At 41.1% G+C, this 23,574-nt stretch overlaps 1 protein-coding gene across 1 annotated transcript in view; it reads right to left on the reverse strand.

Annotated features, from left to right (window-relative positions):
• The window catches only part of fras1 (Fraser extracellular matrix complex subunit 1), a 173,298-nt gene that overhangs the window by 33,316 nt on the left and 116,408 nt on the right, over positions 1 to 23,574 (reverse strand). Inside the window, 9 exon segments of the mRNA XM_061071022.1 lie at positions 380 to 504; positions 5,675 to 5,854; positions 7,076 to 7,195; positions 8,946 to 9,134; positions 10,735 to 10,998; positions 13,329 to 13,485; positions 15,373 to 15,563; positions 20,621 to 20,753; positions 22,253 to 22,415. Coding sequence (XP_060927005.1) covers positions 380 to 504; positions 5,675 to 5,854; positions 7,076 to 7,195; positions 8,946 to 9,134; positions 10,735 to 10,998; positions 13,329 to 13,485; positions 15,373 to 15,563; positions 20,621 to 20,753; positions 22,253 to 22,415 — 1,522 coding nt within the window.

The following is a 23,574-nucleotide window of genomic DNA, read 5'->3' on the forward strand; positions in this document are numbered from 1 at the left end:
TCACCAACACAAACCTCTTCACACAGCACTCAGCCGGGCGTGAAGGCCAAACGACCTTTCTCACATGTTTACTCAAGTCCTCATTAGTCCGGATTAGCGATGCAGATTTATGCATGAGGGCACGAGGCCACGAGGGGCTCGGGCGGGGGGGGGAAGGGACCGGAGTGACACTCTGTTCTCTGAAAGCTTCCGAGTTCAAAAGGACTTGATCATATTTATTCATGTGTTTCTACTTTGGAGAATCCTCCCGGGATTTGTTAGGAGCAAACGCATCGAGAAAAACAGGAAAGTTTTCTTTTGTTTATATAGATTTTTTTGAAAACTCTTTGTTTAATTTAAATACAAGCTGATCGTTATTTGTCGTGTTTTTTTTTGTCACCTCGTTGGTCCCGTCCGACACGGTGAAGGAGAACTGGTCGGCGTGCTTCTCTTCTTCGCTGCTGTGGACGTACTGGACGCTGCGTGAAGCCAGGTCGGCCTGAGTGAAGGAGCTGATCCGGGTGCCTGAGAGAGAGAGAGAGAGAGAGAGGCGGGGGGGGAGAGAGAGAAGGAGAGAGAGAGGGGGGGGGGAGAGAGAGAGAGAGAGAGAGAGAGAGGGGGGGGGGGGAGAGAGAGAGAGAGGGGGGGAGAGAGAGAGAGAGAGAGAGAGAGAGAGAGAGAGGGAGAGAGAGAGAGAGAGAGATAGGGAGAGAGAGAGAGAGAGAGGGGGGGGGAGAGAGAGAGAGGGGGGGGGGGAGAGAGAGAGAGAGAGAGAGAGAGAGAGAGAGAGAGAGAGAGAGAGAGAGAGAGAGAGAGAGAGAGAGAAAGATGGATAGATGGATAGATGGATAGATGGATAGATGGATAGATGGATAGATGGATAGATGGATAGATGGATAGATAGATAGATAGATAGATAGATAGATAGATAGATAGATAGATAGATAGATAGATAGATAGATAGATGATAGATTGATTGATAGATAGATAGTTGGATGGATAGATAGATAGAGAGATAAATAGATAGATAGATAGATAGATAGAGACATAGATAGATAGATAGATAGATAGATAGATAGATAGATAGATAGATAGATAGATAGATAGATAGATAGATAGATAGATAGATAGATAGATAGATAGATAGATAGATAGATAGATAGATAGATAGATAGATAGATAGATAGATAAGTGATAGATAGATAGATAGATAGATAGATAGATAGATAGATAGATAGACAGATAAGTGATAGATAGATATGAAGATAGATGGATAGATTGATTGATAGATAGATAGATGGATAAAGAGAGCGAGAGAGAGAGAGAGAGAGAGAGAGAGAGAGGGGAGAGAGAGAGAGAGAGAGGGGGGGAGGGGGGAGGGAGAGAGAGAGAGAGAGAGAGAGAGAGGGGGGGGAGAGAGATAGAAAGATAGATAGATAGATGGATAGATAGATAGATAGATAGATAGATAGATAGATAGATAGATAGATAGATAGATAGATAGATAGATAGATAGATAGATAGATAGATAGATAGATAGATAGATAGATAGATAGATAGATAGATAGATAGATAGATAGATAGATAGATAGATAGATAGATAGATAGATAAGTGATAGACAGATAGATAGATTGATAGAAAGATAGATGGATAGATAGATAGATAGATAGATAGATAGATAGATAGATAGATAGATAGATAGATAGATAGATAGATAGATAGATAGATAGATAGATAGATAGATGGATGGATGGATGGATGGATGGATGGATGGATGGATGGATGGATGGATGGATGGATGGATGGATGGATGGATGGATAGATAGATAGATAGATAGATAGATAGATAGATAGATAGATAGATAGATAGATAGATAGATAGATAGATAGATAGATAGATAGATAGATAGATAGATAGATAGATAGATAGATAGAAAGATAAGTGATAGATAGATAGGAAGATAGATGGATAGATTGATTGATAGATAGATAGATGGATAAAGAGAGAGAGAGAGAGAGAGAGAGAGAGAGAGAGAGAATATTTAAAAGTGGAACTGGAACAATCAACAGAAGATCGTCTACTTCCTGTTTCTCTGAACACGCCCACACACATTTCATTAGAACATCCTTTCCATTTGAACACACGCTGCCACAGACACACAACACTGGTTCTTCTGTCCAATCCCTCAGCGTCAGTTCATATATTTCTTAATATATTTCTTAATCTTTTCCAGATGGTTTTATAAACTCCCGTTGATGTTTGGTCTCTGAGCTCAAACTGTTTCCTTTGTCTCTACTCTGCCTTTTTCGCTTTTATCGTTTTAATGAGCGACTAAACTGAAAGTGAAACAAAAGTTGAATCTACAACAATCTAACGAGGCTCAAAGGATTAAGAGACAGAGGGAAACACAATCAGACTTTAACTCAACAATCAAATAAAAATCAAATAAAAATTAAATTCTAGGCAGGTGAATTTGATTGGTTTGTTATTCAGAGATACTGAGATAAAAGTTTCGAGAAAGGAGCCTCAGCTGTTCTTTCTATGAGAAAGTATTTAAAATGGTTCTTGATATAAAGCATGGACACCTGTCGGAAACTCTTGGCTCTGCGCCGCCCTCTAGTGGATGTATTACAAAACAACCATGCTAACATAAAGGACGCACGTGGGCAGTTACGTCGTTTGAATATGACGTATCTCTCTTTGTGCGTAAATTAGCCTTTAATTGCCCGACTGTGGCTGCAGAGGGCGCTGTTGCTCAGTAAAAGTTACGTAGAGTTGCTTTAACCCCAGATAAGTAAAGACACGTTTTTATGCTCGGAATTGAAGGCGTGTGATTTAAAACTAAAAAAGAGACAGGAATCAACCCTGATGTAAAGGTAGTGACTCAGTGATGGAATCCTTGTTATTTCCTTTAAGAAGCGGGACGGATAGAAAAGTAATTTCCCCGTGCATGATGGGAGGAGCGCTCCAAAATGAAAAAAACGGAGAGAAATGATAAAAGCAGCTCCCGATGAGACGGGTCAGGAGTTTGATTCCAGGTGGACGATCACTCTTCAGATGTGTCAGTGAATCCTTGAGGGAAATGGAAATGGAAACTCTTCAACATCAATCTTCTTCACGTCAGGGTTGGACACAGTGAAACAAGCAGAAGTCCATCATCCCCCGCCCCGCCCCCCCGACGAGGAGTCATCACCATCATCAGGACGGGCAGACACACGGAGACAGAAGCAATATCCTCCGTCAGTGATGGAAATCCTGCCGTGGCCCGATTATATTAAATGGAATCGTGCTGTCGATTCCATTTGTCTTGACAGGAAATAGAAGGAGAGAAGTTTTTTGTTTTTTTCTGGAGGTTCAGACGCCGGCTGAGTTCTGTCGAGCGCCAATCGGATTTAATTCCGTTCAAATGATTTTTATTTATCTTTAACAATGGTGCAAAGTGCTTTTCAGGGAAGAAAAACAATCAGACTAGGCAGAATGAGAAAATAAACAATAAAACAGACGAGACGATTATATATTTGAATGAAAAAAGAACTTGTTGGTATAAATAATAGTGTAATATAAAGTTTTTAAAAGTTTTTAAAATAGGAACTTGTGTCCTATTATCCACCGTTTGATTCTCTGTTCAAATCTGTCTGCACAGAACTTCAATTTCCTGTGTGTGGAAAGTAAATTTCCTCTCGGGGACAAATCTCACGTTGCACAACCGACCTTTGTCCTAAAAAAAACCTCTTTTGATATCGGCTGAGCACAAAGTTCGATATAAAACACGAAGCTCTCGACTCTTTTGTACGTTTGTGAGTCGGAGCTGCACGTTAAACTTTGTCTCTGACAGAAGTGACAGTGAATGTGATATAAAAACTGAGGTGAAGCTGTCGGATCTCAGACTTCACTGGTTTGTACGACAGACGAGTCACGACCTCTCAGCCTTTTGAAGACTTCGGCTGTTGGGCGTTTCATCTCTCTGTGCCGTCACCTCCACGGTCCTCGTCAGCTGTCGGCCAATCCCTGAGGAGGAAGTGGCGCCCGGTGTGTGTGCTAGCATGACACGACTCTGTGAAGTGAGTTAATTAACATTCTGCGAGAGCGTTCGGTGACACAGAGGAGGCAGAAACGCTCAATCGCTGTGAAGCTAATAATCCCCTACTGTCTGAGTTAGAGACAGGTGAGAAGTTAGAGACGGAGCTCGTCCAGAGGACACTGAAGGTTCTGATGTGGGAATCAGGATTCTACCAGACCTCAGCTGGACACCCAAGGGAACCTGGACTGAGGTGTGACACACACCAGGTTCAGCAGCTGCCTCCATCTCTTCTCTCAAGGCTCAAACTGACGGTTGATGTGATTTTAACGGCTTCCACCAGCGCTCCAGGGTTTGTTGAAACGTGATTTGATCGGCTGGTTCCTCCTCCGGCACTCGTACACGAGTCGAGACATAGCTCTGCAGCACCATCATCAAAACACATAACGAGGTGATATCTGTGGGAATAATGGAGCCTCATCCCTCCAATTAATCAACCAGGGACACTTCACCGAGACACTTCATGTTGGATCTGACTTTCATTTGTCACTCGTCTGTATCTGTGTGAGGCAGCGAGTCTATTCCAGGATCACTACACTTCCCCCTGTGTGTGTGTGTGTGTGTGTGTGTGTTTGTGTGTGTGTGTGTGTGTGTGTGTGTGTGTGTGTGTGTGTGTGTGTGTGTGTGTGTGTGTGTGTGTGAGTGTGTGCAGTTGAATATCAAACACAAGATGAAACTATCTGGAGATGAATTCATGTTGAATGAGTCTGGAGGAAATCCAACCGACTGATCAAGAGTGAATTAATACATTTCTGCCTCTATTTTTCTCTTACACACAAGTACACACAAGTACACACACACAGACACAAGTACACACACACAGACACAAGTACACACAGGTACACACACACAAACACACACACAACAGTAAGATTAATCTTGTTTTTTCATAAACTCTTTCTACAGGTGAAGATGGGACAAAATATTATTTTCAATTTCTCATTTGTCAAATCCAGAACACAAACAGATAGAAGATACTCTGTGATGTTGTAACAGGATTGTTTGAGCTGCTTCTCACAGATAAATTAATTTCACACAGAACTCAGAACATGAATCTATTGGTGTTTTACTTTGAAACAGAATAATAATGTCACTGAATATCTGAGCCTTTGGTGAGTGAAGGTCAGTTTATATATTCATGACCAGTATGAAAGTTTTTTTAAATACTACTATTCCATCTGATTTTGTTTTCTTTCTCTTTAGAAATTAAATGATTCATTTATTATATTAATTATTTGTATTTTTAAGTTTATATTTGGATATGGAAATGTTTTTTGGATCCTTATGGTCTGTGCTGCTGGTTTTATCTATTTTTATCTGCAGTTAAAATAAATCCTCCACTTATCAAATTGAACTTCCTGTGAAGTGAAGGTCAGTTTAGATATTCATGACCAGTATGAATGTTTTATACTATAAATAAAACTATTATTCCACCAAATATTATATTATTTATCTGTATTATTAAGTTTATATTTGGATTTGGAATTGTTTTCGGGATCCTTATCGTCTGTGCTGCTGGTTTAATCCTAAAATAAATCCTCCACTTATCAAGTAGAACTTCCTGTCCCGAACCCGAGCTGTTCCCACTGTGAGCACCACCCCCCCCTCTACCTACCTGGGCTGGCCACGTGCTCCAGGTGACCCAGGCCCGGCTGCTTGGTGATCCGGTAGATGAGCTCCCCCGGCTCGCTGTCCTGGTCGCTGGCCGACAGCTGCAGCGTGGTCAGCTTCTTCATGGTGTTCTCATCCAGCACCAGACCTTTGTTCACCACCACAGAGGGGGGGAGACGGTCCTCTGTTGGGGGGGGGAGACGAAGGTTAGAGCTTTAGAAACACTTTATCTAAAGTAATACACTTGTTAGGAGTCGGTTACTCATGTGAGGAGAAAAGATGGAGGAGAGAGAAGCTGAGACAGATCTGGAGACGCAGCGAGAGGAGATAACAGGAGCAGACGGGACTTTAGGAAGAGGAGGAACTGAGGAATGACACGGGTACGAGTACAGAAGTGAAACAGATGAAGTCGGGCGACAGAACAGGAGAGAGAGAGGCGTATCGGGAGGTGAGAGAGAGAGGGAAACAGGACAAACGGATTAGGAGAGATTGAGAGAGGAGCAGGGAAGTAATCAGAGGGCAGCGAAGTGGGAAGAGATATGAAAACCTGACGGAGAGAGGGGTGAAAGAGTGAGCTGGGGGAGAAATTAAAGAATCACGGAACAGCAAATCCATCAGCTTCTGATACAGACGCTGATTTTCCAGCTGGATCGCTGCTCGTTTACAGCAGCAACACAAAGAAGTGCAGCGAGATGAATCAATCTGCAATTTCATATCTTTACAGGTCCAGATAAACTTCATGCAACTGTTGAGCTTGAGTGATTTTCTAATAGAGAGACAGTGGAACGGAGGCAGCAGCATCGTTTACACTCGACACAGATCAACAGCTCTGAGTTAGTAAAAAACACAATTTACTCCAGAGAGGAACAGAGAAGAGAAAAGTTCGACTAAGATCTCAGATTCATCCACAAACCTGAGAGCGACGATGACAGACCTGGATTTAGAATAACTTCCGTTTTCAATCAAGGAGCGAATTTTAACGAAGATAAATTCTGCTCATATTCAGGTTCAAGACGTTTTATTGTTCCTTTAGTAATGGAAATAAGGTATTTTCCTTTTAAATAACTTTGAGTTCTTTATCTATATATTATCAGAAGGAGAATAAACTTATAACCCAAACCCTGGATGTTTGATTCTGCTTTTTCCTGTCATCATTAAAAGGTGGGAACTCTGTAAAACTGTAAAAGAGACGGACATTTAATATCACTACGATATATCCGGGCGAAAAACAGAAAGCATCTCTGCACGATTCTCATTCCGTGTGCGTGCCCGGTGCATCAGCACATCAGTGGGCAATCGGCAGAAAGAGATAAATCTGTGGTAAGTGATTTCTCCTCTTGCAGCGAACAGAGGAAACACCTCAGGTTGTGTTTCTGCAGGAAGCGTCGGCGGGGGGGAAACGTACCGAGCACGCTGATGAAGAAGGACTGGTCGATCAGCTTGTTGCCCTCTGGATCCACGAGGTTGAACTTGAAAAACTGGCTTCCGCCCTTCTCCCCTTTCTCATGGCTGTACTGCAGCAGGCCTGCAACACACACACACACACACACACACACACACACACACACACACACACACACACACACACACACACACACACACAGATGATTTCCATGATTTTATCAATTTGACATTTCTCAGTTCAAAGGTTTTAGTAATTTTTGTAAAATAGTTTTTCTTTTTTTACTTAAAAAGTTTAATATTTCGCTTTTTACGTGAAATATAAAGAACGTTCTCAGCGTGTTTTAGGTTTAAAGGTTCGTTCACAACCTTAACTAAATTAATATTTAGTTGTGACAGTTTGGTGAGCACTCCCACTCCTGAACCAAGAGAAGAGAAGGAAATCATATCTCCTCTAAAGTACGTTTCATGGTAACAGCTGATTCTCCTCAGCGTCGTCGACCCGTTTTCATTAAAACCAGCAAAACTTTCCTCCATCGTAGCACAAATGTTTAAAATGTAAATATGTTGAATTGAATGTTTGATAGAAGAATTTAACTGTATAAAGCTGCAGAGTTATTTTGATAGAACAGTCATGAGGGAAGTTTGGAGAATTTGAGGAAAAAGTTGTAATTTCAAGAAAAAAGTCCAATTGAAACTTTTCTTCTGTCTGATTCTTTTCTGAAAACCACTCCAGTGTTTCCTTTGACCGTGACGCAGATGAACTCCCATCTTCTTCTCTTCAGTTATTTGTGTTAATGTTGTGTCAAATTGAATGTAAGTTAACCTGCCGACAGACAAACAAGCAGCAGTGACAAATTGAACCTTTTTCCACAAACGTTTACAAAGAGGAAACAGGAAATCGATAACAGGAACATTTAGAACCCAAGCGACAACACACACACACACACGTCATGGAACCTACTATCAACATAAATTATAAACGTGACACGTAATGTTCAAAAAGCAAATAATGAAACACTTGGGTACAGCATACTTGTGACACTAGATTGTGTTGTACTGTACATAAATGTGTAGTATTCTCTTACATGGTTTGCAGTTTTCTCTTCTATGGAATTGGATATATCAGTGTTTTATATCATGACAAAGGTAAAATTGCATAACCACTAAGTTAATTTTTGATATCTGTAATATAAAATTGTATGATCATTATTTTAATGTATTTTAACTTTTGATATTTGTAACTTAATACCTATTTATCTTGTGTTTCTGTTTTAATTCTTTCTACCTAAATATTTTTTTATTTTATTCTATTGTATTTTATTGTATTCAAATATACCGGCTGCTATGACGACTTAATTTCCCTTCGGGGATGAATAAAGTAATCTATCTATCTATCTATCTATCTATCTATCTATCTATCTATCTATCTATCTATCTATCTATCTATCTATCTATCTATCTATCTATCTATCTATCTATCTATCTATCTATCTATCTATCTATCTATCTATCTATCTATCTATCTATCTATCTATCTATCTATCTATCTATCTATCTATCTATCTATCTATCTTAATGTATGTTTTAAATGTTTGATATCTGTATGTATGTCTTAAATGTGGACCCCACTAAAAGTAGCTCTGTCTTAGGGTAGAGCTAATGGGGATCCTTCTAAATAAACAAATAAACAAACACACACACACACAAGCAGCCAGTGTTAATGTTGTGTCACATTAAACGTCAGTTGTTTTTTGTGTTAACCTGTCGACAGACAAACAAGCAGCAGTGACAAATTGAACCTTTTTCCACAAACGTTTACAAAGAGGAAACAGGAAATCGATACCAGGAACATTCAGAAACCGAGCCGGCACCTTTGTTGACGTCGTCCTGCGTGAAGCTTTGCACGAGACCTTTGACAGAAACCTTCTCCACGCGTCCGCTCCTGCTGAGCTGCAGTTTCCCCCCCGGCGGATCCTTGGTGAGGACGTAGCGCAGCTTCAGGCTGTCCGAGTCGATGTCCGTGCCCTTCAGGTTCTGCTCGCTGATCTTAGACGAAGATCCTGGAACAGGTCAGAGCACACGGAGATAAAACACCTCAGTACCCACAAACACATCGATCACACCAACTCTTCACTCAAATGTACTAAACTGCATCAAATCCTTCTGCAGTGCTGCTTTGTCTAAAGTGGTTCATTTAACTAAGTTCATCATGTTTCAATGAAAACTCTTCAGGTTGAAATCTGACTTTTTAAAGTTTCCTTAGGATCTCATACAAAGGCTCAGAACTTATTTCCCACAGGAGTATTTAACATCCCCTAATTAACCCCATCAAAACAGTCTCAGAAGCCTCCGTTATATTCTAACCCGAATGATATGCTAATGTGGTTTGTTACATTTTATTTTAGCTAAAGCACATTTGCCCACAATGCTACTATTACATGGTTACAGTACCCAAATTGCATGAGCCAGCTTCTCTCTTTGGGTGATAACTAAATGTATAGACGTCTCCAGCTTTTATTTTTTTATAACTTATGAGACAAGATGTTCCAGAGCCTTTTGTAGGTTTGATTATTTTACAGATTGAGTTTTTGAAGGATTTTTACTTTAAATGAGACGTTGAAGGTTTTTTTGCCTAATTTACGATATCTGTCTTTTCTTCTCTACCCGGTGATAGAAGTTGTGTTTTCAGTGAATCCAGATGTTTCTTCTTAAATCCACAGTTTCGCTCTTTTCTAAACATTTAAACGTTTCTCTCACGGGCCGGGAGCTGCAGGCCTCTGTCAAGACATCGCTCTCCACCACCATCATCAAAACACATAATGAGGTGATATCTGTTGGAATAATGGAGCCTCATCCCTCCACTAGAGTCCAGAGACTTTTAACAATCAATAACCAGGAAGCGTTGATTCTGCTCAAGCAGATAAGAGTGTCCCGACACATCATGTTGGATCTGACTTTTAGTTTTGAAGTGTCGTGTATTCACTAGAGTAAATTATTGTAGCATGTGTTTAAATATAATGACAGGCCGATATTTATGATGCTTATCTTCGTGACTTTCAGACATTTCCAGAGAGTCCTCCAGATGTTTATTCAAGTAGGTCTTTCCCTCTTTGGAAAGACCTTTGACTTTGAGAATGACCTCTGACCAGCAAATGGATGGGGGTAAAGGGAAGGTCCATGACCATTGCATTTTCATCTTTATGTGCAAAACACCTCCTTATTTGGGCTGATTGCCCTGTTGTGTGATGTCATGTTATCTATAGGTTTGGGGTCCCACCTCCCACCTATAAAACTTCTTGCCCTGCAGGGAGAAGACAGACTTTCACTATTGGCTTGTGATGTCTCCGGGTATACCATGGTGCCCGTCTGACCTGTGAAACTTCTGTGTAATAAACATTATTATACTTGTAAGTACTGGGTCCGCGTTCCTTTCCTTCATCATCAAACTTCGACAACCACATCAACCTCTCAGCCGACCAGAATATACTTTAGAAGGGTTTTTTACTTTAAATGAGACGTTGAAGGTTTTTGCCTAATTTAACGATATCTCTCTTTCCTTCTCTACCCAGTGATAGAAGTTGTGTTTTCAGTGAATCCAGATGTTTCTTCTTAAATCCACAGTTTCTAAACATTTTCAAGTCTTTAAACGTTTCTCCTCACCGGCCGGGAGCTGCAGGCCTCTGTTGACGGTCATCCTCGGCCCTTCGCTCCTCGTGACGTCCATGGTGAACTCCAGGCGACCCGTGTGCGTGTAGATGCCGTCTGTGAGGGTGAAGGCCATCTCGTCGGCCCCCCCGCTCACGATGTCGGGGGTGTAGACCAGCAGCTGGTCCAGGACGTCCTGGTAGGTGAAGGTGGAACCCTGCGTGAGCACCCGGCCGTTCTCCAGCGGCTGCGAGTAGAACTGACGTCTGCGGAGCTTCCCTGTGGGAAATGAGAGATTAATGAAGCTCTGATTAGAAAGCTGGTGTGTGTCTGTGTGTGTGAGTGTGTGTGTGTGTGTGTGTGTGTGCGCTAAAGATTCACCTCAAATAGCATCTGGTTAAGTGCGGTGATTAACTCAGTCAAATGGAGGACGTTTGACTTTTTCACGCAGGACATGAAAGACATAAAAGGTCTTCGGAGAAATTAATGAGACTTTTTCAGATTCCACTAAACGAAACCGCTTCTTAAATCAAAGTCCAGGTTTAAATGGGATTTCTGTCTAATTCCTGGAGAATAATTGGAACACACACAGACACACACACACACACACACAGACAGACACAGACAGACACACACACACACACACACACACACACACACACAGACAGACAGACAGACAGACAGACAGACAGACAGACAGACAGACAGACACACACACACACACACACACACACACACAGACACAGGCAGATGTGTAGTCCTGGACTTATCATGTATTACTTCACCTGTGTTTGTTTGCAGTTAAAAGCTACTGGACAGAAAACCACACAACTTGGTGGAAGGTCCCTGAAGAAACCATTAAAGTTTGATATGGATACCAGTCAGAAGGCAGATGAATAAATATGTTTTCACCTTCTTGAATATTGTTAGATTTTCTCCATATTTCCGGTGCAGATCGTGATCTAGTGAATTTAAATGTGGTTTCCTAGAGGGACAGTTTGAGATATGAGCTCTGAGGAGTGACACTACTTTCACTTTACTTTCAGTCAGGAATGTGTGATAGCATGAGTTTACTGTGTGTGTGTGTGTGTGTGTGTGTGTGTGTGTGTGTGTGTGTGTATGTGTGTGTATGTGTGTGTGTGTTTGTGCCACCATCCTGACATCTTTATGTTAGAAAGAAGGATCTTTCCCTCTCTTGCTCTCTCTTTGATAAATCTGTGAACCATTCTATCTGTGTGTGTGTGTGTGTGTGTGTGTGTATGTGTATCTGTGTGTGTGTCTGTGATGCCAGGACACAGCAGATTCCTCCAGTCTAAAAGACGAGCTGCCTGGGACTCATCGTCCCGTATGAAATCACTCGTCTCCTCCTCTCCGTCCAATCAGCCGAACACGCCGGTGGTTTTATGGCGCCGGGACTCTCTGGGTTCACAGCAGCTGTTTTATGATGCTTTTACTGTGGAGGGGACGGGGGGGCGGTGGAGGGGGGGTGTCTCATGAGGCACGTCTCAGAGCAGGTGTCTGGCCGGGCGGAGGACAAACTAAAGAGGTGATCGGGCTGAAAATAACACTGAGCAACTTCCAAAGTTTGTTTGTGGAGAAATCTGCTGAACTTGCTTGTGAAAGAAATGTAAGAATTTTCCAGATCAGAGAAACTGTATTTTACATTTAAACCCTGAGGAAATGTCCAGGCTTATAAAACATGAAATGCTTTTTAAAAAAAACATTAGAATTTAAAGATTATACGAGTTTGACACTGATCATTTATTTATTAAAGATTATCTCTAATATTAGCTGAAATCTGAAGAGGGAATATTAATAATATATAAAGGAAATCGTATTAAATATGTTTATTTATTAATCCTGTTGCATCACACCCTGAAGCCTCTTCTCTGATTGGCTGACAGGACTCAACGCTCCAGCCACTTCATCAAAGTTTCCAACATCTCAAATAAATCATCAAATATTTGCTTTGTAAAAAGTACAGATTTCTTAAAAAGGCTTTTTTCAGAAAGATGATACGAACACATTTTATTCCAAATGCAACGTCAACTGCTTTTCTCGTTCTTTGTTGATTTTTTCTCTCAATCTGTTCACTTCTCTAACTCCGGCTGTGGAGATATATCGCTGACTCAGGAATATATATATATATATATATATATATATATATGTCCAGCATGAAACATTTATTTTTGTGTGAGGCAATTTAGTCCAAACTTCAGCTGACAGGAGAGAAAACTCAATCTGGGACGTAAGGAAAACAGATTGTGTCCTGTGCTGAGTGTGTGTGTGTGGAGGTCGTTTGATTTGAGTGTGTGTCGTCGTGTGTCCTGTGCTGAGTGTGTGTGTGTGTGGCTGCAGTCAACGTGTGGCAGATGACCGCCGTGGTTGTCTTTTTTTGGGGCATCGGAAAGTGAGAGTAATGTGTTTACCGGAGAGAGAGAGTGTGAGAGTGTGTGTGTGAGTGTGTGTGTGTGTGTGTGTGTGTGTGTGTGTTGTCCTACCATTTTCTATCTATTTAGAATAAACAGTATACTTTAAAAACTCCCTCCAGTGAGAGGTGTGGTTGTTTGCAGGGTTGTTGTATCCGACTCTGGAAACTCTGATCTCACCATAGGCTGGGATCCTGATGATGGTGAACAGGATCTCGTTCTCCGGCGTGTCCTGGTCCAGGACGCTGAGGGACGAGTTGGTGATGACCACGCCAGAGTTCTCCTCCACGTGGATGCTGCTGACCGACACCACCGGCTCTCTGCTCTCTTTGCTCTGCTGCAGGAACACAAGCAAACAGCCAGATGACCACGTGATCTTAAGATACCTACAGAGGTTTTCCAGGTCATTTTCACCTTTGGTCTAATCTCAATCTAATCAGTTCATCAGTGAGTCTAGAGGCTAACTGATGCTCGATGTTAGAAACCGACCTCTGTCTGCACTGTGTAATCATTTTGTCCGTATTTGTCTGCTCGTCCTCTGAAAGATTAAAGATGCAGACGAGACAGACGAATGGAGCAGTACCATTGGAAGTCGGGGGGGGCGGAGTCGCCAATAATCCAAATGTAAAGCTACACAACCAGTTTGAAATGGAGGTATCTCATTTTATACGTCAAGGAAGCGTAAAAGAGACTTGAGGGAACGTTTGTGCAAAATTTGAAAGGATCCTCTCGAGTTGTTCCCTTAGGTGTAAGGTTCCTAAGCTCAAAGTGACCTTGACCTTTAACCTTTAACCACCAACATCTAATCAATTCATCTTTGAGACCAAGTAAACATTTGTACCAAATTTGAACAAATTACCCTCGAGGTTTTCTTGAGATTATCATGTTCACAACAATCGGACAAACGATGAAAAACTCCAGCCTATAGGTGTCGCTGGTTTGGAAGAAACTGTACTGTGTGCATGCAGCTCATGTGTGCACACATATATACACACACACACACACACACACACACACACACACACACTTAACAGCTCACTGACAGCCTCATCAATTCAACTCAGGACCTTAGTGATGGGCTGTGATGGCGAGAGATGAAAAATAAAACAGACTGAGGACGGAGCTGCTCTCGTTCCTCGTGGACGGAGTCACGTGCAAATCAAGGTCGGTGCTTTGTTCGTTAAGACGTCCCCATCTTCACTTCACCCCCCCCCCCCAGCTTCTTCTCTTCTTCGTCACTCCTCCTCAGACCTGCCCTCCTCCTCCTGCCCATCTACACCAGCTCCTCTGTTTCTTATCTCCGGTCGTCTGAGCTTCTCTAAAACACTAAAACAAATGTTTTCCTCTTCGCTTATTTTGCTCTTTCCAACCAATCAGAGTCGAATCATCTGCTTTTCCTTCCGAGATCTGTTATTGCTTCCTGTGTTTTTTCCGATTCCTGTTGTTTCATCATCTGCCTTTAAGCTTGTTTTCAGTTTTTAAAGATAACGCCTCTGACTGATCCTGTGTCTGTGTTCAACCAATAACCAAGTTAAAATCTCATAATCAAGGTTTCTGCAGCCTCTCCAACAAGTTTAATTCAAGGCCTTTCCATATTTAATGAAATTTTTGATTTAAATGTCAAGTACGACAGATGTGAAGAAATGTCCCGGAATTACTGACTACATAATAACTGAAGATAAAGTGAAGGAGCTGAGGAAAGAAAAAACCCTGGAAACAACAAGTTATCTCTGAGACTTCAAACAGTAGGTTTATATAACCTGTTTAATTCATGGCCTTTAGGAGGTTGAAGTTAAATATCAACATATTCAAGACTTTTTAAAGCCTAAAATTCCGTTTATTGGATTTAAGACTTTGATACAACCTGGAGGAAAACCTGAATAAAAGCAAAACAACTTTTGATTGAGCTCAGAAATCACTTCACTCTCAATCTTCCAGCCGGGGAACTCATCTCCTGACAGCACTGTCCAGTTGTTTGCTTTTCACTGCTCACTCTCACTGATAGATGAATATTTTAGGTTTGACCTGACCCGACCTCGGAGCCAATCAGCCTCAGGTGTGGACGGTGGATATCTGAGCCAAGACGCCATCTTCCTTTCACCGTTTACAGTTTGTTTTATCAAAGGAATCAAACGTTTCTCCTCATAAATCACCAACTGTGACACTTCTTGTGTTTGAGGTCGAGACCTTCACATCAGACGTGACCTTTCACTCCCCCACTAACCTGGATGTCGATCTCCACGTTGACGGCCTCGGTCTGGCTGTTGCCGTCGCTGATGTAGAAGCTGAAGACGTCCTGCCCGGCCTGAGCCTTGCGCTTCCCGTCCTGGACGTAGAAGATGTGGTCGGACGTCAGGTCCTCCACAGAGAAAGGAGAATCGGGCGTGACGACCCGCGAGCCGCCGACCGAGCCTCCTGCCGAACGAGAGGGAAGAGAGAACAGGTTTTTGATTTAAAACTAGTTTTTCCTTACTTTACTAAACTACTTCAGCTGCTTTTAATCTGAAACTCCCAGTCATCCACACACACAGTTTGCAACCAGCAGCGTTTAGCGTTGTGTAACTCAGAGGTTGTGGAGCCTCTCAGGTTCCTGATTATCAGACCATCGCTAACAGCATCTGACGGCTGGAATTACAGCAGAGGCGTTTTTCATTTCTCTTCAGTCAGATTCAGTTCTGATGCCAGGTACCTGCACCCGGAGTCTTTTCAGTTCCCAGTCCCTCCACTAGGGGCCGTTCTGTCAGCACCGGGCTCTCGGGACGCTCGAGGGAGAGCGGCGATGAATAAACAAAAATCATAACGGGAAATCTCGAAGCTTGAGTGTCACGTTGTCAAAGAAGATGGATGAGTTGTGTGTGTGTTTCAGTCACCGCAGTAAATCAAATCACATCTCCATCATCTGACTGAGACTCGTATCTGAGCTGGGACCTTCACAGAATCATGATCAGTTTTCTCTCCTGCTGACAGCTTCATCTCTCACTAATGAAAGTTATGAAAGTTTGAATAAACAACAGGAAATTGGTTGTTCAGGGACACGAGTCGAGCAGATAAGAAACCGACTGTTAATCCGAGAATTCTGTTCACGCAGCTCACGGTGAACGATATCTATAATAACTCAATTTCACACTTGTTGAATATTGCGGAGACTTTAAATTGTTCATGCAGCTGTGTGAGATGAATATAAAAACTTTAAAAAACTTTGATACAAACATATTCAGAGCGTATTAATAATTGGTTTTTGATGAGGAATGAAACCAAACTGAGTAAAACCAACATTACATGTAACGAGGTTCATCCTCTGGGGAACAGGAATGTGTTCAGTCACCGTTCCACTTTCATATTTCTTGTTTTTACATAACTTTCCTGAGAGTAATTTCCTCATAGACTTCTATAAACCATTTTATAAACAGTTTAAGATTTAAGCCCAAAGATCGAGAGCATTTCAGTGTCAACTCAAACTAAGATTTTTATGTCAAAGAGATCAAGAACAAACTCTCAAATTAAGTTTCTCTAGATTAAAACATTAAAACCATTAAATTATTCAATATTTAAAACAGAGCTGCATAAAATCACCAAACTGAGTAAAACCAACAATACACGTGAAGGGTTCATCCTCTGGGGAACAGGAATGTGTTCAGTGACCGTTCCACTTTCATAATTCTTGTTTTAACATAACTTTCCTGAGAGTCATTTTCTCATAGACTTCTATAAAACAGTTTATGAACAATTAAAGATTTAAGCCCAAAGATCGAGAGCATTTCACTGTCAACTCAATTTCAGACTTTTGTTTCAAAAAGATCAAGAACAATCTCTCAAATAAAAATTCTCTAGATCAAAAAATTAAAACCATTAAATTATTCAATATTTAAAACAGAGCTGCAGAAAATCACCAAACTGAGTAAAACCAACAATACACGTGAAGGGTTCATCCTCTGGGGAACAGGAATGTGTTCAGTGACCGTTCCACTTTCATATTTCTTGTTTTTACATAACTTTCCTGAGAGTCAATTTCTCATAGACTTCTATAAACCATTTTATAAACAGTTTAAGATTTAAGCCTAAAGATCGAGAGCATTTCAGTGTCAAAGATCAAAAACAAACTCTCAACTTCAGTTTTATCTAGATCAAAACATTAAAAAACCATTAAATTATTCAATATTTAAAACAAAGCTGCAGAAAATCACCAGACTGAGTAATACCAACAATACATGTAACGAGGTTCATCCTCTGGGGAACAGGAACGTGTTCAGTCACCGTTCCACTTTCATATTTCTTGTTTTTACATAACTTTCCTGAGAGTAATTTCCTCATAGACTTCTATAAACTATTTTATAAACAGTTGAAGATTTAAGCCCAAAGATCGAGAGCATTTCAGTGTCAACTCAATTTCAGACTTTTGTTTCAAAAAGGTCAAGAACAATCTCTCAAATAAAAATTCTCTAGATCAAAACGTTAAAACCATTAAATTATTCAATATTTAAAACAAAGCTGCAGAAAATCAGGAAACTGAGTAAAACCAACAATAAATGTAAAGGGTTCATCCTCTGGGGAACAGGAATGTCTTCAGTGACCGTTCCACTTTCATATTTCTTGTTTTTACATAACTTTCCTGAGAGTAATTTTCCTTTAGACTTCTATAAACCATTTTATAAACAATTTAAGATTTAAGCCCAAAGATCGAGAGCATTTCAGGGTCAACTCACGTTTAAGATTTTTGTGTCAAAAAGATAAAGAACAATCTCTCAAATTAAAATTCTCTAGATCAAAACATTAAAACCATTAAATTATTCAATATTTAAAAACAAAGCTGCAGAAAATCACCAAACTGAGTAAAACCAACAATAAATGTAAAGGGTTCATCCTCTGGGGAACAGGAATGTGTTCAGTGACCGTTCCACTTTTATATTTCTTGTTTTTACATAACTTTCCTTGGAGTCATTTTCTCATAGACTTCTATAAAACAGTTTTTAAACAGTTTAAGATTTAAGCCCAAAGATCGAGAGCATTTCAGTGTCAACTCACTTTAAGATTTTTGTGTCAAAAAGATCAAGAACAAACTCTCAAAAAAATGTCTAGATCCAAACATTAAAACCATTAAATTATTCAATATTTAAAACAAAGCTGCAGAAAATCACTAAACAGAGTAAAACAAACAATAAATGTAAAGGGTTCATCCTCTGGGGAACAGGAATGTGTTCAGTGACCGTTCCACTTTCATATTTCTCGCTTTTACATAACTTTCCTGAGAGTCAATTTCTCATAGACTTCTAAAAAAACGTTTTATAAATAGTTGAAGATTTAAGCCTGAAGATCGAGAGCATTTCAGTGTCAAAGATCAAGAACAAACTCTCAAATTCAGTTTTTTCGAGATCAAAACATTAAAAAAACATTAAATTATTCAATATTCAAAAAACAAAGCTGCAGAAAATCAGGAAACTGAGTAAAACCAACAATAAATGTAAAGGGTTCATCCTCTGGGGAACAGGAACGTGTTCAGTGACCATTCCACTTTCATATTTATTGTTTTTACATAACTTTCCTGAGAGTAATTTCCTCATAGACTTCTATGAACTATTTTATAAATAGTTTAAGATTTAAGCCCAAAGATCAAGAACAAACTCTCAAATTAACCTCTTTCTAGATCAAAACATTAAAATCATTTAATTATTCAATATTTAGAACAAAGCTGCAGAAAATCACTAAACTGAGTAAAACAAACAATAAATGTAAAGGGTTCATCCTCTGGGGAACAGGAATTGTCCGTTCCACTTTCATATTTCTTGTTTTTACATAACTTTCCTGAGAGTAATTTTCCTTTAGACTTCTATAAACTATTTTATAAACAATTTAAGATTTAAGCCCAAAGATCGAGAGCATTTCAGGGTCAACTCACGTTTAAGATTTTTGTGTCAAAAAGATCAAAAACAAACTCTCAACTTCAGTTTTTTCGAGATCAAAACATTAAAACCATTAAATTATTCAATATTTAAAACAAAGCTGCAGAGAATCACCCGACTGAGTTGCTTTGTGAAGCGCCAGCAGACGAGCAGCCTCAGGAGAACTGATGAGTTTCCATTACATGCAGCGCGGGTTTATCTGCAGATGTAATGGAGGCAGATATTTCTGACGTCTGCTGCTGGAGATAAGCAGCTGGAACCGGTCCTGTCTGTGCACGTCCCCCCCCCCCGACTGTCCTTGATGAGGACGCGGGACGCTCGTTGGTATTCAGCACAGTCGGGGGGTGGGAGGTTGGGGTGGGGGGGGGTTTCACTCGACAACATGCACAGGCCGTGTGTCCACGTGCACGAGCAGAATCATATTGACACCCACGCACACAGGCAGTATTTATATGCAGAAATGGTGTCTATAAAAACATCCTGCATTTACATTTGTATGGGCAGCACACACACACAGACACACACACACTCACACACACACACATTCTCTAATATCATGAATTTTTATTGCCGGTGCAGACGCGTGTAAAGAGGCTCAGACACATTATGGTTCAGAGTTACATCATAAAGTAATAGAGAGAAATTAGCGGTGACGGTTGATCAAGTGTCTCTGACTTCAGAGTCGGTTCAGACACGAGTCCTGGATTTAAATACTGATCCCTACGTGATGATTGCAGCTGTGTCGTAATCTTTGCGATGTTTTGCATTTGTATCGTAAATTCCTGCTGTGGATCTTTTATTCCTGATTTATGCTCAATCACATTACTTCTATTCATACAGGGTGAAACTTTGAGCCCTAAACCCTGGTAAACTATATTTCTGCTATTGTAACACACACACAACTCTGCTCATAGGCCCCGCCCTCAGTAATACTGATTGGTTAGGGATAGGGTTAGGCATGCATTCAGCTCATAAATGTCAATCAAGTAACTTTAAACACTTTGATCCATTCTATAAAGATATAAACAGTCCGATGTTCCATTCTACTCTTAATATCTCTTCACCATACATGTCTACATCCCAGCCGGGAGCGGTTCCTGTTACATCTCGTTTCACCTTTACAAATTTTTTCCAAACGCTTCCTCTCGGGCGCAGAGTGAAGCTTGGCGGCGCCCGAGCGAGCGAGCGTGCAGTTACAAAATTGGTTCTTCAACAATTGCTCCATCTGTAGCGGCGGCGGCGGCGGCTCTCTGGCAGCGCTCATCTGCAACATAATCATGCTGTGACAGATGGCGCCGGCGCTGCAGGGAATTCAACCGGCAACGTGTGTGACATAAATAGAAATGTGGAAATCATTCCGGGGAACGGAGCTGCTGCAATAAACATGAATATACATGAATAAACATGAATAAACACGTATCGGAACATGTGCCGGCTGTTTAGTTCATGTGGCGCTCGGCTCCTCCGAGGGACTTCCTGCCCAGAACTCCTCCCTCTTTTATTTTGAAATACTTCAGCCTGTGTGTCTGTTGGTTATTTTATCTCCTGACAGATTATTACACAGGTAGTTCTCACCGATGTTGGTGTTTTCGATGAAGCCGTATTTGGGAGGACTGACGAGCCAGACCAGCAGGTCCTTCCTGGGCGTGTCCAGGTCCGACACGATGATGTGATTGGTGGACAGCTGCACACGCCCCCCTTCCTGGACCTGGAGGTGGAGGGTGAAGAAGAACAACAAGAAGATGAGAGAAGCTACAAAACTGACGGAAGCAGTCGTTCATCATTTGCTTTAGTTTTTGTTAGTTCAGTGTTTTCTTTCATTGCACATTTACAATAATGGACTCAGTGTGAGTCCCCCCCCCCCCCCCCCCCCAGGCTGCCACTGCATCTCTCCAGATGTTTAAATGAATCATTTTCTTTGTCCTCATCTCTCTTTTTCTTCTTCTGTGTGTTTGTTTCTCTCGCCAACAGATTGTGTTGTCCTCCTGTGTGTTGTGTTGTTGTTTCCTTCTCCATAATCATCTGTTCAGTGACACCTACAGGTTCCTCTTCATCCTCCCTGATCCCTTTGTTTGATTGATTGTCTATCTTAAATCTATTTTATTCATTTATATATTCTGTACACATGTTTTCCTTTATTTTGTTTGTTATCTTATCCACTAAAATAGTGTTTTATCCAAGTGGAGGATCTAATGACAGATGCTGCTCTAAAAGTGTCTTGAGACATAATTTGTGAAGTTGAGAGTTACGTATGTCACAATAAATTCTTTAGTGTGCTCCCTAAATTATCATCAAACTGATCATAGACTGACTTAATTTTGTTTGTTTGTTGTTTTTCGAATTTCAAACCTTTCTCCATCCAGTTATTAAAGAAATCAGTGAAATAACTCTGAGTCCGAACCCCAGGACGAAGTCTGAAGGACCAATAAAGCAGGTCAATCATTTCATCTGCCGAGAGGTTTCTACTCGTTCAGCAGCTTCTACCTTAATTATGTCTTCTTTTTTTTTTGTTATTTTCCCAAACAAATCAAGCTGTTGTATTGTATTGTTGAAAATGTCCTTGCTCTGAAAAATAATGTGTCTTCCCTCCTTTTCCTCACCGAGCGGATTCTTCTTCTACAAAAATACAGAGCAAAGGAAAATCCTCCTAGATACCGAGATATTGACTAACGAGGTTTGTACGACACTAACGAAGGCGTCTGACCGCAGAGTTTGGAGCTGAGAGTATTTTACTGCATTAAACACTGTGTTATTCACTTTGAATATTTAAGTTAAGTATATTTCAAACTGCTAAGAGTTCATTCCAACTTCTAATTTGACTGAACAATAAAAAGTTTCTAATCCCGAAGCCTCGTTTTGTGCTTTCTTCACAAAATAAAATATTGGTTTTGGCACCAGAAGTTTATTCTTAATTGATTTGTCCTCTGGTGAAGACAAAAAAACACACAAACTACACCCAAACCTAAATGTGACAGTGTGCAGGGGGGGGGGGGGTCTGGTTTTAGGACCTTGTTAAAAACCAGCAGAGGAACAGAGGGGAAATAAACGTGAGTAGTTAAAAGTGTTTTATCTCCTGCAGTGTTCAATGAGCTGTATTGTTTTACATCGGGGATTATTTTTAGAAATAGCCTAATATCCCAGAGTAGTGCTCATGTGTGTGTACAGTGTGTGTAGAGTGTGTGTGCTTGTGAGTGTGTGTGTGTTTGCCTTGAGGCCGCTGCGGACGGTCACCACCGGCGGCTGCCTGGGCGTGGAGGTGATGGTGATGGTGCACATCTGGTTGTCAAGGCGATTGTTGTCTCCGTCGTAAACAACGAAGTGGAAGATGTCGGTCACCGGCTGGCTGCCCGTCTCCAGGGAGGTGATGTACCTGCAGGAGGAGAAGTTCAGGGAAACATCTCTACATCTTATCAGCGTCTGTTTTTGTTTTTAAAAAACGATAATTCTCCTCTAATGAAAACATAAATATCTGCTCATGCATTGATGGAAGACTTAACCCGGCTTTGCTTTAGTCCTCCCACAAGGAGACGGCTGCTAATCTCTGCAAAGCACTAATAAAACTGAAATCCATATCGCTGTAATCTCCTCTAATCCCATTTGAATCTCACAAAACAATTTTCTGTGGCTTTTGTTTGCAGACGCCGGTGCTAAGACGGTTTGAAGACGAGCCCCTGGAGGTCGTCCCAGGAGGTCGTCCTCGTGCTGAAGCTAATCAGCGGCTGCGTTATGGACATGAAGCACTTGAATCTTTTCATTTCACCAGGACGAGTCATGAAACGATTCCTGATGATCGTTTGGTTTCTCGCTGGCTGTTTTCTCGGGAAACGCTAACGACTCCTCGGGCGTCTGTGCTTCCTCCTCCAGCAGGAAGCTGAGGGAACGGAGCCGTTCACCATCTTGTCCTCAATCTTTTAATAAAACATCTCTTCCTGTGACAAGTGTTGTTGGACTGAAGGAAAAACACAAAGCGCTGCCGAGGAGGAAATGATCCCAGTCCTTCACTAACGGCCCTTAACGCTCCTCCATCTCTCACCAAGTGGAATCTACAGCAGCTTCCTCCTCCATAAGAGCCTCTTTATTAAAGGCTCAATAATCCTGTCATTGCTCCGCCAGCCGCCTGCAGACATCTCCTGACTCGACAGCGACTGGTTTTCATGCGTTACCTTCTCCTCTCTTCTATGGATTCATAATATTACACTGAATAAACTCATTGTGCCTGCAGGGCGCGAATAAAGTCACTCCATGCTTTTTCCTCTTAGCGTTATAGAGCGTTCTAATGGCGTCATGAGGGAGCTGTTAACCGAACGCTTTGAACATTTCTTTATTGTCGGACTTTAAAAGGTTCTAATTCGCCCTCTCCTCTCGGCCGTGAAGCTTTATTGCTCAGACAACGATGGCTTCTGGAAACAACTGAGGGTTTTCTGAAAGTCATTTTTGGAAGCTGCACTGTTTTATGCTGATATTCTCTTTTTATCAGTCTCTGAAGTCACATTTGAACCATCAGGGGAAAGTAAAACCCGGCACTGGAA

This window comes from Limanda limanda, chromosome 5 (assembly GCF_963576545.1).
Source record: "Limanda limanda chromosome 5, fLimLim1.1, whole genome shotgun sequence".
Taxonomy (NCBI): domain Eukaryota; kingdom Metazoa; phylum Chordata; class Actinopteri; order Pleuronectiformes; family Pleuronectidae; genus Limanda; species Limanda limanda.